Here is a 24980-nt window from a genome sequence, read left to right as displayed (position 1 = left end):
AGGAAGTTGGGTCTGTTCAGCCTGGAGAAGAGAAGGCTGCGTGGAGACCTCAGAGCAGCCTTCCAGTATCTGAAGGGGGCCTATAGGGATGCTGGAGAGGGACTCTTCATTAGGGACTGTAGTGATAGGACAAGGGGTAATGGGTTAAAACTTAAACAGGGGAAGTTTAGATTGGATATAAGGAGGAAATTCTTTCCTGTTAGGGTGGTGAGGCACTGGAATGGGTTGCCCAGGGAGGTTGTGAATGCTTCATCCCTGGCAGTGTTCAAGACCAGGTTGGACAGAGCCTTGGGTGACATGGTTTACTGTAAGGTGTCCCTGTGCATGGCAGGGGGGTTGGAATTGGATGATCTTAAGGTCTTTTCCAAACCTAACTATTCTATGATTCTAAAAAATGCCTTCCTTTGATTTTGTTAGGAATCCATTTACAGCAAGTATTGGTGGGGTGAAGTTTCATTTACTTTTACTATTTCTAACAGTTGCTACAGGTTTAGGATTAACATTCCCCTCGACCTCCTCCCTAAAAGAGCTAATGATCTATATGCCCATATTGATATTAAACAATCCTGTGATAGGTTGTGGCAGGGCACATCTTTGCTTTCCAGAAGGACATGGAAAGTGTTATGCAATACGGAAAAAAAGGTGTTATTGAGGGAAAAACAGTCACTGCAGTTATATTCATGTAACATTTGTCAGGAAATCTCAAACGAAGTAGAAACTGAACTCAGGCACATAGCAGTAAAGTCTTCCATGAGCAGTTTTCAGTCTGTCGTTTATTGAACTAAAAGTTCCTTTAAAAAAAGTGGTTTGTATGAAATGTGACATAAAGGATCAGAATTACCCAACCTCTGTATATTACATATGATTTCCTAGTTGTATCCTTTTGTTCAGATTTCCAGATCATCTGCCTTCCTTGAACAGAAGGCAAGTCAAAATAGCTCCTTGTTCCCAAATGTCCAAGAGAAACACATCAAGGGGAAGAGGTTTTTCAACTGGCTGCTGCTGACAAGTATTTTGGATTATGCAGGTTATTTTTTCCATCCACCTTGACAAGCTGATTATGGGAGTTTATTCTAATTTTACCCGGTTACAAAAACAAAAACAAAACCCACACATATGCCAAAAAACCCAACCCCAGACCTGAAATGCGTTCACAAATATATACTACTTTCGTTTGAAAGATGTATGAACTCTTGCAAACCCCCTTGGAAACATTTATAGAACCTTTAACATGCACTGTTCTTCAATACTTAAACACTACAGGATTTAACTGTGCCACAAAAAGGCTTTTTGACACATAAAACCCCCAAGAAATCAGGAATACTGAAATAAGAACAAAACACAGATGTTGTCTGTAAAGTGTGTTATTAAAATCTACTTTGATACATTAGCATTTCTGAACCCTGATACATTCAAATCTGATTCTCCACATTCCAACTGCCATTTTAAACCCAGACTGCTTCAAGTAAGCATATGGCAAATTTCAAACTTTCCCCCCTCTTCCATAGGTGACATCCTTATTTAAATGTGGGAAATAAGATTAGGAAGGTCCTGAACGTAAGTAAGTAATTTTCATTAGAGAACCAAACCATCTGTTGAAAAGCAATACTCAAAGTAGCTCTGAACAGGCAGGTTTTATTTAATTTAAGTTTGATTTCTCCCTCAAAGAGATACATTTGGTACACTGAAAATGAAACCTCTGCCAAAACAAAGAAACCCCAAATGGCATCCTGAAGTGACAGAGCTAGAAACTGAGTGATGCTACATTTCAGTCTGAGCCACTAAGTGAAATTTAATGTCCCGGCAGAATATTCTATAAGCAGCATGTATTTGAGAACTCAGTGAATACTTAGATGTTGTCATAATTATCAGAAAATACCTGAATGTGCAGGTAAAATTGTATTTGTCCTAAATTTCATGGAATGATGGAATAGTTAGGGTTAGAAAAGACCTTAAGATCATCCATGCCATGGGCAGGGAAGCCTCACACCAGACCAAGTTGCCCAATGCTCTGTCCAATCTGTCCTTGAACACTGCCAGTGATGGAGCATTTACCACTTCTTTGGGCAATCTGTTCCAGTGCCTCACCACCCTCACGGTAAAGAACTTCTTCCTTATATCTAACCTGAACTTCCCCCACTCTTTCAGTTAAACCCCATCACCGCTTGTCCTATCCCTACAGTCCCTGATGAAGAGTCCCTCTGCAGCATCCTTGTAGGCCTCCTTCAGATAGTGGCAGGCTGCTCTGAAGTCTCCACGCAGCTTCTCTTCTGAATAACCCCATTTGTACCAAATTGCTTTACCAGAAGTTTTCTACAGCAGCCTTAGAGGTGGCTTCACCCAAGTCTCTTCGAGACAGGGTGGATGAGGAAATCTGGACCATGCACTGCTCATAACTGGCAATTAAAATTCCAGTTGCCAGTTCTTCCTGTGCATATAATGGCATCTTAGTTGCTACATACACTGACTCAAGAAACAATTCATGGAAGAGTTAAAGAAATCTGAGAAGACCCACTCTGTTCAGGGCTTTCCATGTTTAAAAAGATATGTGATTTATATTATATAAGCAGAAATAAAAAACACAGGAGGCAGGTTTAATATAATGTTGAATAACTTGTTCTACAGCCAACATTTTACATTTTCATTTCATCAAGTCGCATCTTGTCTTTTTCTTCCAATTCAAATACGACTCATGCTCTCCTCCTACTTAAAACTACACCTTGTAATGGCAGTTCTTCGAAACTAAGAATTTAAAGAAATCTATCAGTAACCCTGTGAACTCAGCATTCCTGCCTCAGGTATCTCTGGCTAGACTTACTCCTACAGCAACACCTTGACTAACCTATACTTCTTATGACAGGCTAAGAAAGTTGGGGGTGTTCAGCCTGGAGAAGGGAAGCTGCGTGGAGACCTCACAGCAGCTTCCAGTGTCTGAAGGGGGCTACAAGGATGATGGAGAGGGACTCTTCATCAGGAACTGTAGTGATAGGACAAGAGGTGATGGTGTTAAACTTGATCAGGGGAAGTTCAGGTTAGATATAAGGAAGGAGTTCATTACAGTGAAGGTGATGTGGCATTGGAAGAGGTTGCCCAGAGAAGGGGTAAATGCTCCATCCCTGGCAGTGTTCAAGGCCAGGCTGGACAGAGCCTTGGCCAACACGGTCTAGTGTGAGGCGTCAATGCCTATGGCAGGGGGTTAGAACTAGACCTGTAAAAACTAACAGACACTTTCTGTGAAAAACAGTAAAAATGGGTTTAGCCGGACCACTGCTTCAATGAAGACTTGCTGACTAACAGCAGGAGTGTCTACCAAACCTCATCAGCAAATAAAGCATCAATAAATCAAACAGCGAGAGAAGTTAAAAATAAGGGAAGCACAACTCAAGCCAATAGATAGGTAACACTGACAAACAAGATGTTTTGTATTATTGGTTTTATTTTTCATCTTAATTCCCACACAGCAGTAGGTGCCAAATGACCACTCTGATCCAATATTCAGAATAATTATTCCAAGCTCTCCACAGTTAGAAATCCTGCTGAAATGACAGTCTGGCTAAGCTACCTGTACAGAATCCATTACTCAGAACAGAGTGGAACATCGTCTCCCAAATCATTTCCTACCTTTAAACTTGCTGAGTACCCCCCATCACACTTGAAAGGCTACCATGAAAATTCTGTCTCAACAGCTCCAGCCACATATTGGAAATTCAATACTCAACTTCAACTACACTTGTCTCATTAACCCAGAAACAGCTACAGGCACATTTACACAAGCCTAAGTGTACCATATAAACAAGCTAGAGCAATTTAGAAACTGAATATACCAACATCACCATCCTTCCTCTTATATGCTCATCAGATAATTTTTTCCTTGGAAAAAATGACCATTTTAAGCCATTCTGTTCATCCTGGAAGCATCATCAATGTTACACTTTAAAGTTCCTGGTATTCTGTTAAGCTCAATTTAAGCAAATAACCTGAATTGGAGATCATCACAGCAAATAAAATTATACAAACTTAGAATCACCAAGTTATAAAATAATTCACGTTGGGCAGAGACTCTGGATGTCACCTACTCTAATCCCATCTCAGAAATGGGTCCATCTTAGAGCAACCAGTGCTAAACTCCACTCGGCTACTGCAGTCTTATAGGTCAGAGCCTGGATCCTTCTGAGGAATGAGTTCTCAAAGACATCCAGTCGTGGAACATATATCAGTGACAACATGTTTTGTTCAGCTTTATGACTCTTCCTCTCCCTTTTAATATAAGGAAAAGGTTATCAAGCTCACAACTGAACAAACTTAGAGCTACTGGAGCTGGCTTTTGTGGCTACTGCTACAAGCTTACTCATTCCTTTATTTGCTACAACATTGCTACTCTTCAAACAACAGTTTAATACACCTAGATCTTGATTTAAGCTTAACACATCATGTAAGTTAGTTTTCTTAGACCTACCACAAATTTACAAGAACAGGTTGGGCTGGTTACACAGTCTAGGAGAGCCATCAATGGGGTAGCAAGACTGAGCCTTAAATTACACTTTCCTTCTGACACTAACTTCAGTGGTGGTGGGTGGGAGGACAGGGGATGACACACAGGGGACACAACCCCACACAGTTTTTCCATTATCCTACAAGATAAAAGAAATGGCTCACAGAAGACCAAAACTGGCAAAAGCCACTACAGAAGAGGAGATGATGACATGCAAGAGCAAGAAGAACAAGAGGAAAAAGGGAAGTGGACAAGTCCTCCCACATTCAGCAACAATGAGCTATCATATTACTGAACCATTCAACTATGATCATCTGCTGTTTTCCAAAGATGCTTACTTTGGACTTCAGTGGTTACCCCACATCTCCATAATTCCAAGCTTTCTTCGATCTATATCCCAAAAGCCTGATGTTCTGCTGCAGACTAAAACAAAGGAACTTCCTCTTGTCCTTCTCAGTGGAGACAGAATATCCTCCATATGCACAAAAGCCATCAATACAATGGAAAGCTACTATTTTCTACTTAATAAATATTTTTCTTCCAGAGTTCCCTAACTTTCCAGTCACCTTAATTCAGCTGATCGGAACTAGATGATCTAAAGGTCCTTTCCAACCCTAACCATTCTATGATTCTCTACAGTTTCACTATTTTAAATATAGTGTCCTAGGCTGGATACTGAAGCTCCCCAGCACCAAATATAATGAAAACAACTGTCTGTCTCAGAATACATTCTTCTATAAGCATACAAAAGGATTGCCATCTTTCCTGTGGCCTCACACTGGTGGTTTAGAATGACAATGAAATGAGCCAAAGCCTCTTCTAGTGCTCCTGCACTTTCAGATAATCCTTTTCTACTCGACTTTGACACCTTCTTTACCCATTTAGAACTTTGCCCTAGCGAGCACTAAGTACTACTCCAATTTATCAGCATAAATTTGCCTTCGACTGTTGATCTCAAGAGCAGCTGCAAACATTCCCAGCACAAAGCTACTCTCTGTTAACACATGGTGTATTCCAACACAACACAAAAGCACCAGTAGAACCAGATCCAGACATATTCTCCACTTCAAGTATCCTGCAAATTGATGACAGTGATGCAAACAGCCTATGTCAAAGCAGTTCTCCCATGAACTACTTAAAGAATCATGCAGGAAACACTCCCACAAACATGTCTGTTACCTGCATTCATCAAAATCAGACAGTCAACAGAAACAGGAGATTATTTCAGCTAGAATCACAAGTTTCATTTCAGGTGTTTACCAGGTCCTGCCAACTCGAATTCAACTAATGTAAGTAAATATTCCTTAGCATAGTGCTCTCTTTCCTCCTGCAGCGTTCCCTTCCTCTTGTAAAGGACAACAGTACTAAATATCTGTTCACAGTTACCTTGTGAAGCTTAGAGAAGGAAGGCTTTTTAATGTTGAAGCCATTTCAGCATCACTTTTCCCCCTTTTAGACAAGCATGTTTTTAACTTAATGATATGAAGTTAAAGGTTATTGATCTCTGGAATGGATGTGGCATGCTGGCAAAACATTCTTTAGATGAAGAATCATCCATGATTCCACATCTCCTTGCAGAACAGTTTTGATACAGTGAACTATGTCTAAATTAGAGATTTTTACCGATATTGTTTTTCATAAAGCTTTCTTATTATGCCACTTTAAAGAGTTGTAAGCTCTTTTCAGTACAAAAATACACATTTTTCTTACAAATTCAACACATGGAGATAGATTTTAAGCACACATAGAGTGATGTTGTTTACGCATGGCAAAGTCATGCTCAATGAATACAAGCTAAAAAGTCCAAAGAAAAGGAATCCACAGTTATACTGGGCACAAAATGTGAGCAGCAATTCCAAACTAATGTTCTAAAGGTGTCTCTAAGATCAGAATACACCAAATAATCCATGGCTCCTTGAACTGTCTTGGCTGAGGATGTGAAAGCCTGACTTTGAATCCTTCCATACATCAAAGCGGTCACATTGCTCTAATATGAATCCCATATAACATGGTAGACTCAAAGAACTCTCAAAAATTCCAATCTCCAACATGCAAAACTTATTTAACTTAGACATGCGTACCAAATTTAACACATCTACATTAAGGGGAAACCTATCAGCACGAATGAGCCAGATAAAGCTTTTTCTGCCAAATGCTGTTGTCAAACGTTCCTTCCTGCACATGATGTATACAGGGTGATTTTCAAGAAGGTTGTGAACTTCTAATTGCCTCTATTTCATAGAATCATAGAATAGTTAGGGTTGGAAAGGACCTTAAGATCATCCAGTTCCAACCCCCCTACTGTGGGCAGGGACACCTTACGCTAAATCATATCACCCAAGGCCTTGTCCAACCTGGTCTTGAACACTGCCAGGGATGGAGCATTCACAACCTCCCTGGGAAAACCATTCCAGTGCCTCACCACCCTAACAGGAAAGAATTTCCTCCTTATATCCAATCTAAACTTCCCCTGTTGAAGTTTTAACCCGTTACCCCTTGTCCTGTCACTGCAGTCCCTAATGAAAAGTCCCTCTCCAGCATCCCTATAGGCCCCCTTCAGATACTGGAAGGCTGCTAGGAGGTCTCCACGCAGCCTTCTCTTCTCCAGGCTGAACAGCCCCAGCTTTCACAGCCTATCTTCATACGGGAGGTGCTCCAGTCCCCTGATCATCCTCATGGCCTCCTCTGGACTTGTTCCAACAGTTCCATGTCCTTTTTATGTTGAAGACACCAGAACTGCACACAATGCTCCAGGTGAGGTCTCACAAGAGCAGAGTAGAGGGGCAGGATCACCTCCTTTGACCTGCTGGTCACGCTCCTTTTGATTCAGCCCAGGATATGGTTGGCTTTCTGGGCTGCAAGCGCACACTGAAGCCGGCCCATGTTCATTTTCTCATTGACCAACACCCCCAAGTCCTTCTCTGCAGGCCTGCTCTGAATCTCTTCTCTGCCCAACCTGTAGCTGTGCCTGGGATTGCTCCCACCCAGGTGTAGGACCTTGCACTTGGCATGGTTAAACCTCATGAGGTTGGCATCAGCCCACCTCACAAGTGTGTCAAGGTCCCTCTGGATGGCATTCCTTCCCTCCAGGGTATCAACCGAACCACACAGCTTGGTGTCATCGGCAACCTTGCTGAGGGCGCACTCAATCCCACTCTCCATGTCAGCGACAAAGATGTTGAACAAGACCGGTCCCAAATTTCATGCAACAGATGAATGTTTAGGATTACTTATAGAGGCATGATTTTCCTCCCCCTTTAAAGCAATACTCCTTAGGACAGCTTTTCGGATATCCAAGTATTTATCTTCTGCTAAAGCATCATCCTTGCAAAGTTCCAAGTTTTATCAATGCTGCATTACTCTTAAGACCAGACCTTGAGTTCTTCCCCTGAACAAGACTACTGCTTTAGCACCCTAAGGCTGAGAAATACACAAGACATGCTGAAACCACTGAACACTTTGCTCTACACTGAATTCCTACAGTAACTTTGAAAGCATTTTATCACAAAATCTAGGCCAAAATAAGTATTTGCTCCCACACATACACTAGCACATTATTCCCACTGAGAAGTCTCTGTAAACTTAGAGTCTTGATCCTATCTTTACAAACATGCTTAATAATGAGCCTGTGAATCATATTCTAAAGGTGATTCTTGACTGCAAAGACAAGAAAATGCCTGTATTGGCAATTCTTGCATAAGTAGTACATTCAAGCTGAGTATTTAACCCGTTGGCCTGTTTAAATCAGGGAGAAACAAGTATTATTTTTCACTGATCATATGCTAATTTTAATGTTTCATGGGTGAAATTAGACATAGCTATTTGTTCAACATTAAGTCAGCATTTTCAGAGCACATAACTGCAAACACTTGAGGATGCATCCACTTCTTTAGGTAATGAGTAGCTAGAAAGCAGGTACATACTTTAAGGGGTCTGCATAAGCAACACAGTTTGAGAATACCTTAGGGCAGGCGGCCAAGCAGGTTTTGATTTTGAGTGACAGCCACCTGAATCATTATATTTCAGTTCAATATATTAGAGTATAATATCAAATCAATACATTAAATATTTTGATAAATATGCAGTATAATATTTATAGTGTGGATAGTCCTACACAGCGGATGGCTGGAAGCACAATGAATTGCATTAGATGGAACACTTCTGTTTTGAAGAAGTCTAATTACTTTGAACACTGTATAACTTTTAGATTACTTTCATCTCCTACTGCAAACATGAAGCTATTTTAAGCTAACAGTCTGCATACGTGTGAGTTTATCCTATGTTTTTACCTGAAGGTGCATAGAGAAGGCACGCAACATGATTTATAGATAGCCAAGATACATCAGTATGTGATGCCAAAGATATCAACCCTCAGGTTTCTTCACCACCACATACACATGGAATACATTATCATGCTGTTCTCTATCTTTCTCTCTGACAAGAATAGTGCCCAAGCCATCTGCCTCTGCATACTGTAAATTTTTGGTTATAGTATGCACTTACAGACCTCTCCTTCTGCTTCAAAGGAACATAGTCTGTAAATACCCCACAGTGATTACACCTTTGTACAATAAAAAGTTGTGCTAATGGATGTGTGTTAGAAACAAGACTTGTAAAGCACATGTACAAGCTGCTGCTGAAGTGCTGATAGTACGTAGCCACTCCCTGCAGATTGCTCTGAAATACCTCCTAAACTCAAAGTACCAACAAATGCCCATACCTGGCAGCTTGCTAGCAGTGGTACAGTAGTAGCATTGTAGCCTAGTGGAACAGAGAAACCATTTTGTCAACAGCAGACACTGCAGAACAAGAAATCCCCAATGAGCACAGCTCTACAGTTACCCTGCAGCAAGACAACTTCTAGTTTTTACAAGGTGGGCCTTTAAGTAGGGTTCACTTCAGTATCGAACCCTCCTTCAATCCTACAAAGAACTCCTGACCTCAGCTTGTAGGAGTAAGTCCCATAGTTGGTGATACCCCTATTTGTGATAAAGCTAAAGGGCTGGTTTTCAAAGCTTCCAGACCCAAAACTCACCTGGTCCATATGGGATTCAGGTCAAACCTGTTGAAAAGTATACTCAAAGTACTTATGCTACCTTCCATCATCTGTGACTTCCTTAATGCTGCATTAAGGTTTAATAGAGAAAATACACCTGACTTCAGGCATAGCACATTTTGTCAATAAACACCTCCAGCACATTTCTAAACCTAAATATATATATCGTGTAAATACACAAAGTATTCACTCAAGGTAATCTATGTGTTTCTTAAATGCTTAGCTTCCATATCACTTTCTTCTAAAAGATGCATCAGAAAGCAATTTTGTAGTAGTAAAGCACCATCACTCCACAGCAAAGCGAAACTGAAACTACCACTGAGTGTTAACGCCAGCCTGACCTCTTACCACACCTCCCCCAGCGGATTTTCAAGCCCAAAATTCTCCTGATCTTCATAATTTTAGAACTAATCACATACAATCCACATTTTTTCCCCTCTTCAAATGACAGAGCTGCATCTGTAATTAGACAGTTTCACAGACAAAACCAAAGCTAAGAAGCAACCAAAGCCAAGAAGCAACCAAAGTCATCTGATACGAAGTTTTCCTACTTCAATACTTGCCTCATTTCACTCTCAAAAGTCTTACTCACCCTAGCAGAGTTGTTTGGATTATGTTATTTTGTCCCATTTTAAAATAAGACTTTGGAAATTAGATTTCCTTCTCAACAGAATCTAATTCAAAGCAAGAATAGAACATGAACGCTGAGCTAAAGGAGACACACCTCTGTACTTACTGCCATCAGTGCTGCAACTACAGATGAAGACGCAGCACTGATGATACCCACCTCCATACAACATGACCTTCTCTACATTAAAGGTTTTCCAGTTTCTTGAAAGCACTTATGCCAAAACACATCATCTACTATGGAGCTTCCCAGGCTGTGGAATGCCTGCAGCACTTTAGGTGTTCTGGTGTCCTCAGCAAACTGGAATTCTATAGGATAATAAATTCAGTGTAATTGTACAAGTATTCAAATGCATGCAGGACATGTATCTTGGCAGATAGCATCCTCTACAGCTTCACCTTCAGTAAACAGCTATCCAGTGAATACCTGGTTAAATAAAAAAAGACCCAGAAACATCATTTTGTGCAAATAAGCCTTCTTTTGACAAGAGCTCTTGCTGGTTTGTTGTACAAAAGAAGCTGTACTTGTCAATACATTCTAATGGTGAAACAGCATCTATTAAAGATCCTTTTGCCCCTGCAGTACATTGGTTAAAAACAGAACTCCACTTTTAACTGCTTTTCATATAAAGTAGCAAAACTGTGATTTTAACTTGATAAAGGGAAAAATCTGGGAAACTTCTTCACCAAAGAGGTTTAAGCCATATCCTGAAATAGTATGGTTATTAAATTATGATCTTCCAACATCATAACTATGCAAAAATGACCAAGTAACTTGAATTCATTTTAATATTGGGAGTATCAAAAGCCCAGTGCATAAACTTACTGCAAGTGATGCATTTTCTGGCACATAAAAAACAGAAGTCCAAATATATGATTTTTTAAATATTATTTATTAAAAGAGAGTGCTATAGACTTCCTTATAAATAGCAAGATGCTCACCGGTCAGAAGAAAACTCCTCACACATTAGGCGTCAGCCTAGATTCTTACTATGAATTAACTTTACACACATAATGCTACAATTCAGCTACGTAATATTTCCTATTCTGTGTGGAAAACCTTTGTATCTTACATTTCTGTTGATCTCTAAGGAAATACTTAGAGCAGTGCCCTGTCAGATGATTGCTTCCTGATTTAGCTGACTAAACAGGTCTCAGTGAAAACTGCAGCTCTCATTTAAGAGCTTATATGTGACAAAAGATGTAGCCCAACAAAAGGGGGGAAAATAAAGCAAAGTCAAGAGAAACACACTGCTAATGAACAACAAAATGATTTCACTGAGTGAGTTACGCTGGGGAATACTTTTCCCCTCCCTGTAGTTTCTATAGAAGCTGGACAACCCCAAACCAACCACCCTCAAGATTTTACCATTAAAGTTCCCTCCACTGGCAATAGAGAGGCAATAAAAACACCTGTCCAAAGCTTGCTGCAAAGCTTTCCTTCCCAAATCTCAGTTAACAGACCAAAGAAAGAAGCAATTTAAATCATCTGCTTTTATATCACATGTCCTGATCTGAATGTTCAAAGCAGCAAATCCTCAAACTTCAAATATTTACCGTTCAATGAAAAAATCAAACACCAACCTACAAAGCAACTGGCAGAAAATCACACAACAGCACAGGTTTACACAGTTGGGGACTTGGGCTCATACCTCACAGATCAAAAAGGCCAAATTTTGGACCCCCTGATGATACACAAAACAGTCTGAATACACAGAATGTGTTTAAGGTTTATCTTTCTCTATGCTGAAGCAGTGAAAGAAAAATAGCGGGCTTTGTAACAAAGCATGTAGTATAAAGTCCGAACTGAATTCTAGACATCAAATTGTGTTGCTGTCCGCTTTTTCCTTGCTCTTTCCCCTAAGCCTCACAGGTGATTTCTTTATGCAAAAGGCCATCTGCATGCCAGCCATGTCTATATGACTTCTGTCTACTCTTGTGGGACTAATCTTCATTTGTCCCAGCAGGAACAGGAGAAAGCATAACAAAACCCATGAAGCCGCTCCTTCCATACTAATGTATTTGGTGAAGGGCAAAATTCCAGTAATTCTGGTTAAAAAAATATCACTACTTTCTAAATTAAGATTTTTTTTTTAAGCAACTAAAATCCAAGTTACCTGATTTTACAGTACTTCTTGTAGCCATTTTAACGCAAGCTCCATCAATTCCATACAATCTATTTCACACTGTGCACTTAAAGTAGCTGAACTCACTGACAGCCACTTCCATACTTTTCCTTTTGACCAATTCAGGATTGGATTTTGACATTAGTTGTTAGCAAATGGGATAAAACAGAGCCCCAGAGCTCAAAGAACCAGTGAATGAAAAAAAATCACCCCCTTCCCCACCAAAACACGGGTATCTCCTCAGAACTGTTCCAACTGACACTCACGTACACCTACTGTGCAGCACTCCCATGATGGGAGACAGTCAAGTAAAGGAACAGCTAAAACCTTCCATACTATTAATAGGAATGTTGGAAATGCCTAATTTAGCTTTTACTTCCTTCTTCAATTTAGACTAACATCTCCCATGGGATATATAGAGCTCCCGGAGCAAACAAAACTCATCCTGGCTCATCCCAAGTACAGCTTCAATGCACATTTGACAAGGACCCTTTTACAAAGGCACAACACCTGAAGGAGCAAACCCATCTTTTACAGCCCATAGCAAAACTGCTCAAAGTTTTACAATACAGGGCAATTGATGCAGGTTAGGATGGAGCAGAAATGGTCTTCACTGAACATGGAAGTGAAAACAAAGCTGTATTTTTCCAGCACCACACATTAAACTTTACTGATTTTCAATGGATCAAGCACATGAACTTACAAAGGGGAACCCACCCTCTTACAACAAACCTGAGTTTCATAAATCCAGATCAGCTTCTTTCTCTCATCTCTTGGTTTTAGAGAGCATTCCCTAGCACTTTATGTGCTTATCAAGTTTCACAAAGTTTCAGAGCAAACATGGAGCTTCAAACCCTTAAGTTTGAAACTGGACTGATAAGGGAAGCTGTACACAGAGAACTCCTCTGTATCCCACAGCTTTCAGACTGGAATTTCTCTATTTACCATGCACAAAGCCACGTCCCTATCACAAACAGCCTCTAAGATAAACTCAAGCCAAGAGAAGAAGTAAATAACATCTGTCTTTTGGTCCTCAGTAAAAGATGATTTCAGTCAGATTCTATTTTTAAAGTGAAATTGTTTCATAAAGAAAAGCTGTTAATGCAAAAGAATTTATTCCATTTACTTCAAAGTAACTTTTATTCACTGGTGAAAACCTCAGCAGAGCTAAAAAGAATATGGAGCTACAGTAAAACTAGGCGCTGTAACATCTTGTGTCAGCCCTGCTATATATACACCAAGAGACCACATTCCTGTCTACAAAGGCTCCTCACTGACAGTTTAAAATAAGGACAGAAGTATCTCCTCCAATTCACTATTCTATTTACAGATAATTAAATCTGAAGAAAGTCTCCTCATAAAACAACTGTGTGTAAACAAAAAGCAAACCTCAACAAAACAGAACATCAGCTCCTGGAAATGTAAGAGCTTCAAGTTCATAACAACGCAATTCCAAACAGCAGAGGTTGAACCAACTATGCTGTTCCCTGCTATTTGACAACCAACACAAAAGTTTCTCTGAATTTCCATCTCCTCCACACCAAATTCAGCACTGAAACAAATTTCACATATTCCAGATTTTTTAATGCGAAGTAATGGGCTGGGAAATTTACTTAATTTATGGTTTAGCTTTAATTACACTTGAGAGGCTTAATGATGCTACCGTTGTGGCAAAGCATTCCAACTGAACGCATCTAGAGGAAAGTCTGAACTAGCTCCCTATTAACCATCAAGAACTTAAATATAACAGTCAGTACCCAGGCCATCCCAACACAGTGTGCTGGTCCCTGTGTTTCAAACACTTTACAACTAGGAGTTGTGCAACTGGAGCTTTTCTGTATGACAGCTAATAGAATGCTGCATTTCATATGCTTATTATAAATATCTACAGGCCAGAAATGCAAAAGTATTCAGATGTGGTTTCCATTGACTTTTCTTTCATTCCCATGATCAAAATAGACTTCATGTTTCTTTCTTGTACTCAAAGTCAATTCTGCAATGCTGTACTGTGACACTCACGACAAACACAAGCACTGCAGGGAGAAATAACTCCTACTGAATTTGACAGGTTATTAATATGTTAAAAATAATTTTATTAAAGGGATAACAAATCCAAGGTCAGTAACCTGAATAAACCCCAGCTAATGAGAGCATAGCATTACTATCATAGAACCACAGAATGGTATGGGTTGGAAAGGACCTTAAGATCATTTAGTTCAGCCCCTGCCATGACCAGGGATACCTCGCACTAGACCATACCACCTAAGGCTCTGTCCAATCTGGTGTTGAACACTGACAGGGATGGAGCATTTACCACTTCTTTTGGCAATCTATTCTGGCGCCTCACCACCCTCACAGTAAAGAACTTCTTCCTGAATTTCCACTGTTTAAACCCATCATCCCTTGTCCTATCACTACAATCCCTGATGAAGAGTCCCTCCCCAGCACCCTTACAGGCCCCCTTCAGATACTGGAAGCTGCTTTGACGTGTCCATACAGCTTCTCCAGGCTGAACAGCCCCAACTTTCTCAGCCTGTCTTCATACAGGAGGTGCTCCAGTCCCCTGATCATCCTCATGGCCTTGTTCCAACAGTTGCATGTCCTTTTTATGTTGAGGACACCAGAACTGCACAGTGCTCCAAATGGGGCCTCAGGACAGCAGAGCAGAGGAGCAGGATCACCTGCATCGACCTGCTGGTCATGCTCCTTTTGATGAAGGTATGTATCTGACTAAGCCAGGCTCAATGAAGATAGCTTTACATCAACACAGAAATGAAGAACTGCTTCATGAACTACAGCTGTATGGAGCTGCCACACATAATCAAGTAAATATTCCTAAATAGACTGATTTTTAAATGAAAGCTATTTTTAATCTCTTCATAACAGTCTATTTGCTGAATGGACACCAACAGCTCCTGGCAAATACAGAAAGGGACAGACAATTAAATCCAATCATGTTATACCACCCTTCTCGGGATGGGGACTTAACCATCAAAGAGTTTAAACAACCTTTAACATTTCATACAAAAAAATAAGGTCAGATCAAGAATAGAGTTCCATAGTCTGAAATAGGTTGCATGATGGCTGCAGCTTTTATGACAATACTGGGCAGGGAGGGAGGGAAAGGGAATAAATCAAAATCAAGTGTGACCCAATTTCCAATTAAATATCGACCCATCTGTCAGCAACAGCAGAGATATCAGCCAAACAGAATCACAGAATAGTTAGGGTTGGAAAGGACCTTAAGATCATCCAGTTCCAACCCTCTTGCCATGGGCAGGGACACCTCACACTAAACCATGTCACCCAAGGCTCTGCCCAACCTGGCCTTGAACACTGCCAGGGATGGAGCATTCACAACCTCCCTGGGCAACCCATTCCAGTGCCTCACCACCCTAACAGTAAAGAACTCCTTCCTTATAGCCAATGTAAACTTCCCCTGTTTAAGTTCTAACCCATTACCCCTTGTCCTATCACTACAGTCCCTAACAAAGAGTCCCTCTCCAGCATCCCTATAGGCACCAATATGTGCAACTGCAAACAAAACATAGGTGAAATGCTGATGTGATTTCTGTACAGGGAGAAAACAGGGGAAGAGAGGGACACAACACTACACAACAAATCTAAATCCAAAGCACAAAGCACACATTTATCCAGCAAGAGTCAGGTACAGAAACGTCTCCATAGCACATTACAGCTCCTTATCCACCCCACAAGAATCCAAACAGCAGCAGCAGTAAAGCAAGTCACAAGCAGCCAAGCAGCCCTTAAGAACTCCAAGGCAATCATAGAATCATAGAATAGTTAGGGTTGGAAAGGACCTTAAGATCATCTAGTTCCAACCCCCCTGCCATGGGCAGGGACACCTCACACTAAACCATGTCATCCAAGGCTCTGTCCAACCTGGCCTTGAACACTGACAGGGATGGAGTATTCACAGCTTCCCTGGGCAACTCATTCCAGTGCCTCACCACCCTTACAGTAAAGAACTTCTTCCTTATATCCAACCTAAACTTCCCCTGTTTAAGTTTTAACCCATTACCCCTTGTCCTGTCACTACAGTCTCTAATGAAGAGTCCCTCTCCAGCATCCCTTAAATGTCTTAAATGTCTTTTCCAACCTAGTTGATTCTATGATTCTAAGACACCAACTTTTACCTTGTGACAGCCAGGACCCTCAAACTTCTGGTCTGGCAGGTAAAGCAACAACTCATAACCAGAACTGCTCTGAGGGGATTTACTGACAGATTAAAGGCATAGAAAAATCTATGTATTTAAATAGAGATGAATGCTTAAAACATGTTTACTTCTGCTTGTAACCTGAGTTGAGTTTAAAATTTTGCATCTTACCAGCTCTGGGTCTGGAGATCCAGTTTGCTACCATAGCTTTAGAAGCCTTTGCCACGCCGCTGAATACCACTAGGTTGAGTTTGATTTGTTGGGGTGTTTTTGAGCAAAACTAATTGAGGAATAATATTAATTTCATTACCGCCTTTTCCAACTGAATTAAAAAGTCTCAGTTTTTAGAAGTTATTAATATGAAAAGCTTTTATACATTAAATACTTTACTAGGAAACAATGTTATTAAGGATTTATACCTGCTGCTTTAACTTGTGTTAAATCACTACTAAAAATTAACAAATGTTTCAACCAATAGAGATACTTTGTTGATGTCCTAACACACAGTTGGCAACTGGAATAGCTGGGCTGCATGCTACTGCAAGTACCATATTTAGAGTAAATATGCGAAATACCAGAGCAGTTTCAACCCGTGCCAACTTACCACTTCCTACATAAGCAAAAGCATCACTGCTGCAGAAGGGCACCACTGCTAGAACATATGGATGCTGGGAGTGAAGGGCTGCTTGCTTGGGAGGAACCAGTAAAGAACATTAAGTGAAGATTCCCAAAGTCTCTTTTTAGGAGAAAAGGAAAAAGGGGTTGATGTGGAGAGCTCTTCCACAGTGAATTAGCATAGGGCTGAAAGAAGTTATGTAGGCGAGTTCAAAATGAGACAGAACACAAAAGGTGGGGTTTGCAACTTTATAGACTAGGTATATGTCACACAGGAATTAAACTAAAACCACAGAATTTCCCTTTATGCTACTGTTCAGGAAACATTCTTACACTTCAGGCCAGGAATTGACAGTGCCAAGTTAAATTTTGGTATAGATCTTGTGAGCTTACACCCTCTGTTTTGAGGTAAAACTTACAAAATCCCAATTCCCTCATGTTTAATATTACAAATGATCCAGATAAGCATTACTTTAATAAAGCTCCTTTAGCAAAACAGCACAGAAGACATTTAGTCACAAATGGAAAATCCAGTGTATCTGCTAAGCCCTCACGAAAAGCTTAACTTTCTCAAGTTACTTTCACACAGCTAAATACAGCTTAGTCCCCTGATTTCTCAAAGCTCAAGGCCAGATTTCTCACATATTACTCCTAACTTCGACTTGCCATTAGAAGGCTCAGGAGTACCACAAGGTAGCACCAAATTTACTAACAGTATTTTGAGGTTTAGAAACTGCCAGCTAATTGCTATGGTTGTGATGTAAAGCTAAAGGTTAAATACAAAGTATTTCTACTTCCTCTGAGTTTAGAAAGATACATACTCAATAAAGTCATACCCTGCCTGCTCAATCCCATTTTACAATGGAGAAAACTGATAGAAGAGCAAGAAAAATACTAAACCCCCACAATTTTATATCAATATCAGCTTCTTTCCACTTGGTTGCTGCTTTTTGGCCGGTTATTTCTTGTTTACTTCTAATCCTGTGCTGATGTAATCAGTCCTAAAATCTCTCTCCTACCTAAGCCAAGATAACATTCAGCTCCAACTCACACCTACTTCCAGCATTAAGACTTCAACCAGAAGGAACTCTAACTGGTTAAACTGATGGACAAAACCCCAGCTCTTTGACACAAAGCAAAGTTTTCATTGCTGCAGCAGGAGCTTGCCAAGACACTCGGAAGTAAGAGCACATACTTGAGATTATTGCTTTAAAGTTGTATCCTGAATTATTTGGAAATGTTTAATAACTGGCCCACTACATGACTTGAAGATTTTATAAACAAGTCATTTACAATACTCACCTGATTTCTTCTTATGTGCTTGAGGAACAGCTTCTGCACAGCTTACAGAAAGCAAGAGTGTCTATGACTGACCAGTAGTAGACCAGTGGACTATATTTAAAGTAGTACATTTAAAATGTGTGAGACTTGGGGAGTGAAAAGATTTTAAAGATACTGTAAAAATTTAAGTTTAGGAAGGTTGTAAAAAAAAACAAAATAAATTAAGCTTTCAAATTAAGCAGGTGTCCTCAACATAAAAAGGACATGGAACTGTTGGAACAAGTCCAGAGGAGGCCACCAGGATGATCAGGGGACTGGAGCACCTCCTGTGTGAAGGTAGGCTGAGAAAGTTGGGGCTGTTCAGCTTGGAGAGGAGAAGGCTGCGTGGAGACCTCAGAGCAGCTTCCAGTATCTGAAGGGGGCCTATAGGGATGCTGTGGAGGGTCTCTTCATTAGGGACTGTAGCGATAGGACAAGGGGTAACAGGTTAAATCTTAAACAGGGGAAGTTTAGATTGGATACAAGGATGAAGTTCTTTCCTGTTACGGTGGTGAGGCACTGGAACGGGTTGCCCAGGGAGGTTGTGAATGCTCCATCCCTGGCAGTGTTCAAAGGCCAGGCTGGACAGAGCCTTGGGTGACATGGTTTAGTGTGAGGTGTCCCTGCCCATGGCAGGGGGATTGGAGCTAGATGATTGCAAGGTCCTTTCCAACCCTAACTATTCTATGATTCTCTAAATGGAAAAGATGTCTCTGCTTCAGAAAACATGGTTCATTTTGCAGGGAGAGCAAGAGTCAGTCATGTTAAAAGTTAACTTTCCCAGCATTCTACCATCAGTCCTTTACTGATCACGTACTTTATACAAGGCAATATACACAAAGCAAAAAAAAAAAGAGAAGTTTTAATTCCATGTTGGACAGTAAGTTGTATCATTATGCAAACTAGTGTTGCTTTGTGTGCCAAGTCACTAGGAACAGCCTAAAACTTTCACATCTACAGATCAGAAATTCATTTTAGGATTAGGAACTAAAGACTGAAATAGAGCATGAGGTCACAGGCTGAACTGCAAAGGAATTGCCTCCTCCAAGCATTGCTTTTAGAACATAGAGATGACAGCACCGTTTAAAAGAACTAAACCTCGCAAGTACAGCTCCAGCCCAAAGTTACATGACACCTGACTAACCACAGCTGAGGGGAAACAGTGACAGTATGAAGACTCACAGTGAGCTGATTGCAGGTGTCCTACAGCTTCTCCTCTTTAGTTCCTGCCTCTTACTTCATCCAAGGTAGAATATTGCTTCAGGCTAAGTAAAATAAAACAACAGCTGCAGAACTAAATGGCTATTCTTGCTGCAAATGAGCAGCTGTGGAAGAAAATTGGCCCTCTGGCAGTCTAGAGGAGGGCAATAGCTCTCGTCCTCTCCTAAAAGGCACAAGCATTTGTAAGGAATTCTAGTAAGAAGTTAGGAAAAGTTGGCTAAGGAAGGAATGACAAAGGAGTCATGGAAGAACTCAGGAAAAAAAAAACCTGAGTACTTCAAAAGAAAGTTGTAATAATGCAATTATCTGTATTTGAAATAATTACACGGAATAGTTGGAGGCAACAATGGATTGCCTCCAGGTATTTAAGTCAACTAGAAAATGGGAAGCAAAGCCACGAGAAACTTCAGGTAATCCTGCCAAACCCAGAAGGATTTGGTGAAGTACAACAATACCATAAAAGGAACATGGGTAATCTATTCCTACTGGATAACATGGTAGTATCCACAGACGACAGCAGTTAACTCACCACATCACTGAAGTAACCCACTTACCCTTCAGCATGTAAAGGCAAGTGAGCACTTAAAATACTGCTTTTCCCAGCTTTACTACAAATCTCTTGTGAGAAACAGGGAAAAGGAGTGATCCTTGTCCTTCAGTTCTGCAAGATTATCTTCTGCTTACCCCCATCTGGGAAACAGCAGCTGGCCCCAACACAGACAGAAAACAAGGCTTCAGCTGCACTTTTATCTCCACTAGCAGTAGCCTCTAGACAAAACCAAACCAGCTACACAAGCTCCCATAAGTGCAGTTTACTTTCATTTACACAGCTTCTTGCAAACATCTCCCAGTGCAGGGGAGGGTTTTGGTTTATCGTCTTCCTCAAGAACACGGATTTTTCTTCACAATAAGGAGTCAAGGAAGTTAAGCTCTGGCATAACTATAGAGAGATTTCCTGTTAAGAATGGATAATTACAGCATTGCAACTTCCTTCCAAGCCATCCATCCACATTCTCCTTTAAAGAGCACTACTCCATTAGCTACAAGCAGATGGGGTTACTATGTCGTACTCATTCAAGAACCCAACCCTGAGGATGTTTCACATCAAAGCTGTTTTAACTACACTCCACAACATGTGCTTGTACACAAACATCTTTATGCTACTGAGATATCGCTGCTACAGTGGTTTAACTGAATTGACACTGTGAAACCTTCTACTAGGCATTAACTATCGATCTTCTGGGTTTCCTAATATTAATTACCCACCACACATACATATGCAAGGACTTCCCCTTCCCTCCTTTAAAATCATCCCAAAAAAAGGAGTGAAACCCAGCAACAAGGTTTCCAGCACAATTTACATTCAAACAACCTAAAGCACTTGTTCTTAGCATCACTAAACAGCACTGAACACAGCAACAAAAAGCTAAACAGGAAAGAAAGGGTTGTATAAATCCCAGCGCACAAGGTAAACCCACAAGCCAGTCCTGAGCTCTCACTGCTCAGAGAGGTGTGAAAACTAGGACAAAGTCCTAGTGAAACTGGGTTTTCTGTAAAAGAACTATGCTTTGAGGGTTTCAAGGCTATTAAACCTGTCTGATGGCTATAAAAGCAGCAATCCATCATTACAAAAGCAGCACCTACATTACAAAACAGAATCCTTATCCCAGCTAAATGACTGGACTTTCTAAACAGGAGAAAATTAAAACTAACATATCCTGAGTGCAAGGATATGACCATAAGATGATTTTTGCTACTTATCATAAGATATGTCCATTTGCAAGTTAGAATTATTTCTGCCTCAAACAAACCAAGCAACTAAGCTTTGTAACGGGAGAGAAAAAATATCATTACTCTAAAGAATATTCTATCATCATGGGCTAAGAATGCCTTTTTACACTCTGATTATTAAGGTAATGCTCACTGAGGGAAATACAGAGGGAATATAGAAGCCTAGAATGGCGAGCACTTAAGTTTTGGAACCCCACAGGCAGTCAAGGACAAGATAAAGAAGTACAGGGATAATCATGTGCACAGGTACACATGCTAGATTTGCCCCCATTTGTAGGGGTTAACATGAGACTGAGCTAATTCAGTGTGTTCATAATGGCTCAAGCTTAGTAAAGAAAGAATCTCAGAAACAAGATCAGAAAGATACTAAGATCTGTGCAAGCCACACAAATACCACATTAGCAAGAATGCATGTCAGGGTCACAGCAAGTGCTACAAAACTCAGACTTCATTCCAGGACAGCATGAGGAAACTCAGTTTATCAACCCACCCAGGACACAACCTTTAACAAGGTAAGTTTTAGCTGTCATTATCACAACAAACACCAATTAGAGAAGTATTTAAGCAGCATGCCACCTATGAAGACAGGTATATTGAGTGTCATTCACAGGGAGATGTCAGTTCACAGGACTTCCCTAGTAGTTAACACTGTTTGCTGTAAAAGGAAGATATGTACAAATAACTCGGAGGTGGGGCTGGACTCACAGCAGAAAGCATTCATTTTTAAACATACAACCATAAACGGTATGAACAAAGAAAATCTTCAAAATACAAAACCATGTGTCATTTCCTGATGCCAGGAACAGAAAGTCCTAACAAACGTATTAGAGGCAGCACACAAAACTTAGCTACCCATGCTCTACTTTAACCACTAAAAAAAAAGAAGCGACTAGTAGTAAAACTACTTTAAAAAACCCAAGTTTACATTGCTGTGATTAAAGAAAATCTCTGAGAAAGAAACAGGAATTGGGATTTTTGACAGTCTGGAGCAGACAAGGGAAATACAGAAATGGTTTTCTCATCCAGCAGCTACCAGACAGCTTTCTAAGGAAGTTCAAGCACCCTTTTACAGCAGCATCCTATAAATCTCAATTAGGATGTCCCCCAGCAAGAGCACCACCCTGCTATACACACACCAGCCCGAAAAGCACTTGCCAGTTTGATGTTCCTTTTCATAAAGCTTACACCATGAAATAATTCAGATGCTAAATGGATTATTATCAAAACTGGAGTTTTAGCCTTATTCCAGGCTAAACCTGACAAAGTTTTGTTTCCAGAAAGCCTCCCTTCTGTTGTGTGAAATCCAGTAACACCATGACTTCATATAGAAGCCATATGACAAAGTGTCTTCTCTACCGGAGACTAGGATACTTAAAGCCTCAGCCTTCTGACCCTGCGGGCTGACCAAAAGCCACTCAGTCTTCAGTCAAGGGGTGAGATAGAAGAGGGAATACCAGAAAGAAACTGAGGTGACTGTTGTGGGGCTACCCTATAAAATTGATCATATCCCTCTCAGGTACTCACAGAACATGAACTTCTTAAAGGTTTAAGTCAGACACGCTTTGGTGAAAAAAAAGAACTACGTACAACTAATCCTAGTACTGTTATCTGGTCTTCTCGTTTGGATATAGAGGAAGCCAGAAGACACATATTCAAGACACATTAAGACCCACCATTCTCCTTACAGACGTGGGTGGGAGGAAAGGAGAAAGATTATAGATTATATACAGAAGGCAGAGCCATACATCTCCCTCCAGTATCTTTCCTTACATTATCTTTCCTTACATACCGGAGGGGGGGTGGGGGGGTGGACAGGAGATGACAAGGAGGGGAAAGAAGGGTGTTTAAAATGCCTAGAATAAATAGATGTAAGATAATCAGGTATTCAAGCCAAGAACTTCCTCAGTCCTGTAACCCTACAGCATAATGGGAGACACACTAATATGAACTTCAGTGCTTATCATTCTCTTCATAATCAGCTGGATGGAATGGAGTTGATAGAAAACATTTTAAACCCTTCCACCTTGGTTCCGTTTCAACTAGAAGCCGGAAAAAGGCCAGTCCCTGTATGGGATGTTGAGCTCAGGTAGTGAAAGGTCTAAAGAAGCCCTCTTAGGCCCATCTTCCCAAGTGAAGGGAACCGACCAGGAAGGCAAGGCTAAGACCACCACCCTTCCCGAGAGAAAATAGCCCCTCAAGCACTCATTTCACATATTCTTCTATGTGGAAGAGTTATAAGAACGATAGAGAAGCAATATTCTTTTTTCTAGTAGACTGTGGAAAAGCATTAAGATAACTGGTCAGCTATTCCTTCTTGAAACTCCCTCTATAGAATGGGGGAGTGCAGTCATCGCAAAACACAAATGAGATCAATTACTAAGGAAATTACAGCCCATTCCTCTGCTTGGCTCTCCCCGTCCAAGGAAGGGGTATGGGGCAAGTCCTGCCCTTCAGGAGCTCACATTGTCCAGGGCCCTGTGCATAGAGCCAGTAAGGCCCCTTCTGGAGAGCAGAGACACTGAACAGCCTCTCCCAAGATCTCCATCGCCACGTCCCCGACCCTACCCCCGCCATAAGAATGCCCTGCGCCGAAACACACGGAGCTCCTCCGCCTGACGAGGCTTTACCGGTGGGAAAGGAGGCATCCCCAGAGCCGGTCCTCAGCTCCACGGGACCGCGGGACAGGCCGGGCACGGGGGAAGCCGTCCGGCCGCCATCCCTCCCCGGTACTCACAGTCTAGGTGCTTCTTCTTGGGCCCCATAACCTCGTGGGTTGTGGCCTTGCAAACGGTTTTGGAGACCGCCGAGCCGGTCACGCTGTGCTGCGCCGCCGTGATGCGGTCGGTGAGGCTTTGGCCGGACATGGCGGGCTGTTGGCGGCGCTGGAACCGACAGCGGCTCCGCTGCCTCCTCAGGGGCCGGGACGGGGGGGAAGGACTAGCCGGGAGGGACGGAGCTACACACGGACTCCTCTCCCCGCCGCGCCGCAGGCGGCCCCCGCTCCGCCCTCAGGGATGGACCTGTCACCCGAGCGCGGACCCCTCCTCCTCCTCCTCTTCCTCCTCCCACCCCCCTCCCCCGGCCGCCGTGCCGTCCCCTCCCCCTGCGCGCCTTCCCCCGGCCGGGGACCGGGCGCGCACACACTGGGCGCCGCAGGAAAATGGCGGCCGCGGCGGCGCTCCTCCTCGGATCTTTCCGGGCCGCCCGCATCACGTGACCCACCCTGGCTGCCACGCCCACGTCCTCGAAGGCTGGGGGGGGGGGGTGTCGGTGTATCACGTGGTGCCTCGCGCGCCCCCTCCTCTCCCCGCTGCGCGCTAATGGCGGGTCAGGTCCCTCAGAGCCGGCGCCTCATGGAGGGGGATGAAGAGGAGGAGGAAGGGCTCAGCCCGCCCAAACCAGGTGATGCCTGAGGGAAGGTGGCATCCCTTCCACCTCGGGGCTAGGCGGCAGCGAGCGGGTGGCGGTGTCTGTGGGCCCCTGTTTGGGTCCAGCTCGCAGGGTGAAGGTGCTGTCCTGGAGGTGTGCTCTCCCTGAGGGAAGTTTTCGTCTTT

The 24980-nt window shown here is 41.9% G+C and overlaps 1 protein-coding gene across 9 annotated transcripts in view; it reads right to left on the bottom strand.

Moving 5' to 3' along the window:
• The window catches only part of PICALM (phosphatidylinositol binding clathrin assembly protein), a 74948-nt gene extending 50459 nt beyond the window's left edge, over positions 1–24489 (bottom strand). For 3 of the 9 annotated variants that reach the window (XM_062639146.1, XM_062639147.1, XM_062639154.1), the window contains exon 1: positions 24161–24488. In XM_062639146.1, coding sequence (XP_062495130.1) covers positions 24161–24290 — 130 coding nt within the window. In that variant the 5' untranslated portion in view covers positions 24291–24488. Of the gene's footprint in view, positions 1–24160 lie in introns of all 9 variants that reach the window. The other 6 variants (XM_062639148.1, XM_062639152.1, XM_062639153.1 and 3 more) reach the window with 3 other exon arrangements.
• Positions 24490–24980: the final 491 nt, after the last annotated feature.

Source organism: Pezoporus occidentalis, unplaced genomic scaffold (genome assembly GCF_034315485.1).
Source record: "Pezoporus occidentalis ecotype Australia unplaced genomic scaffold, CSIRO_AGI_Poc_V1 ctg6, whole genome shotgun sequence".
NCBI lineage: Eukaryota > Metazoa > Chordata > Aves > Psittaciformes > Psittacidae > Pezoporus > Pezoporus occidentalis.
Note: the sequence above shows the minus strand (reverse complement) of the source record. Positions and strands in the feature narration are given on the sequence as shown.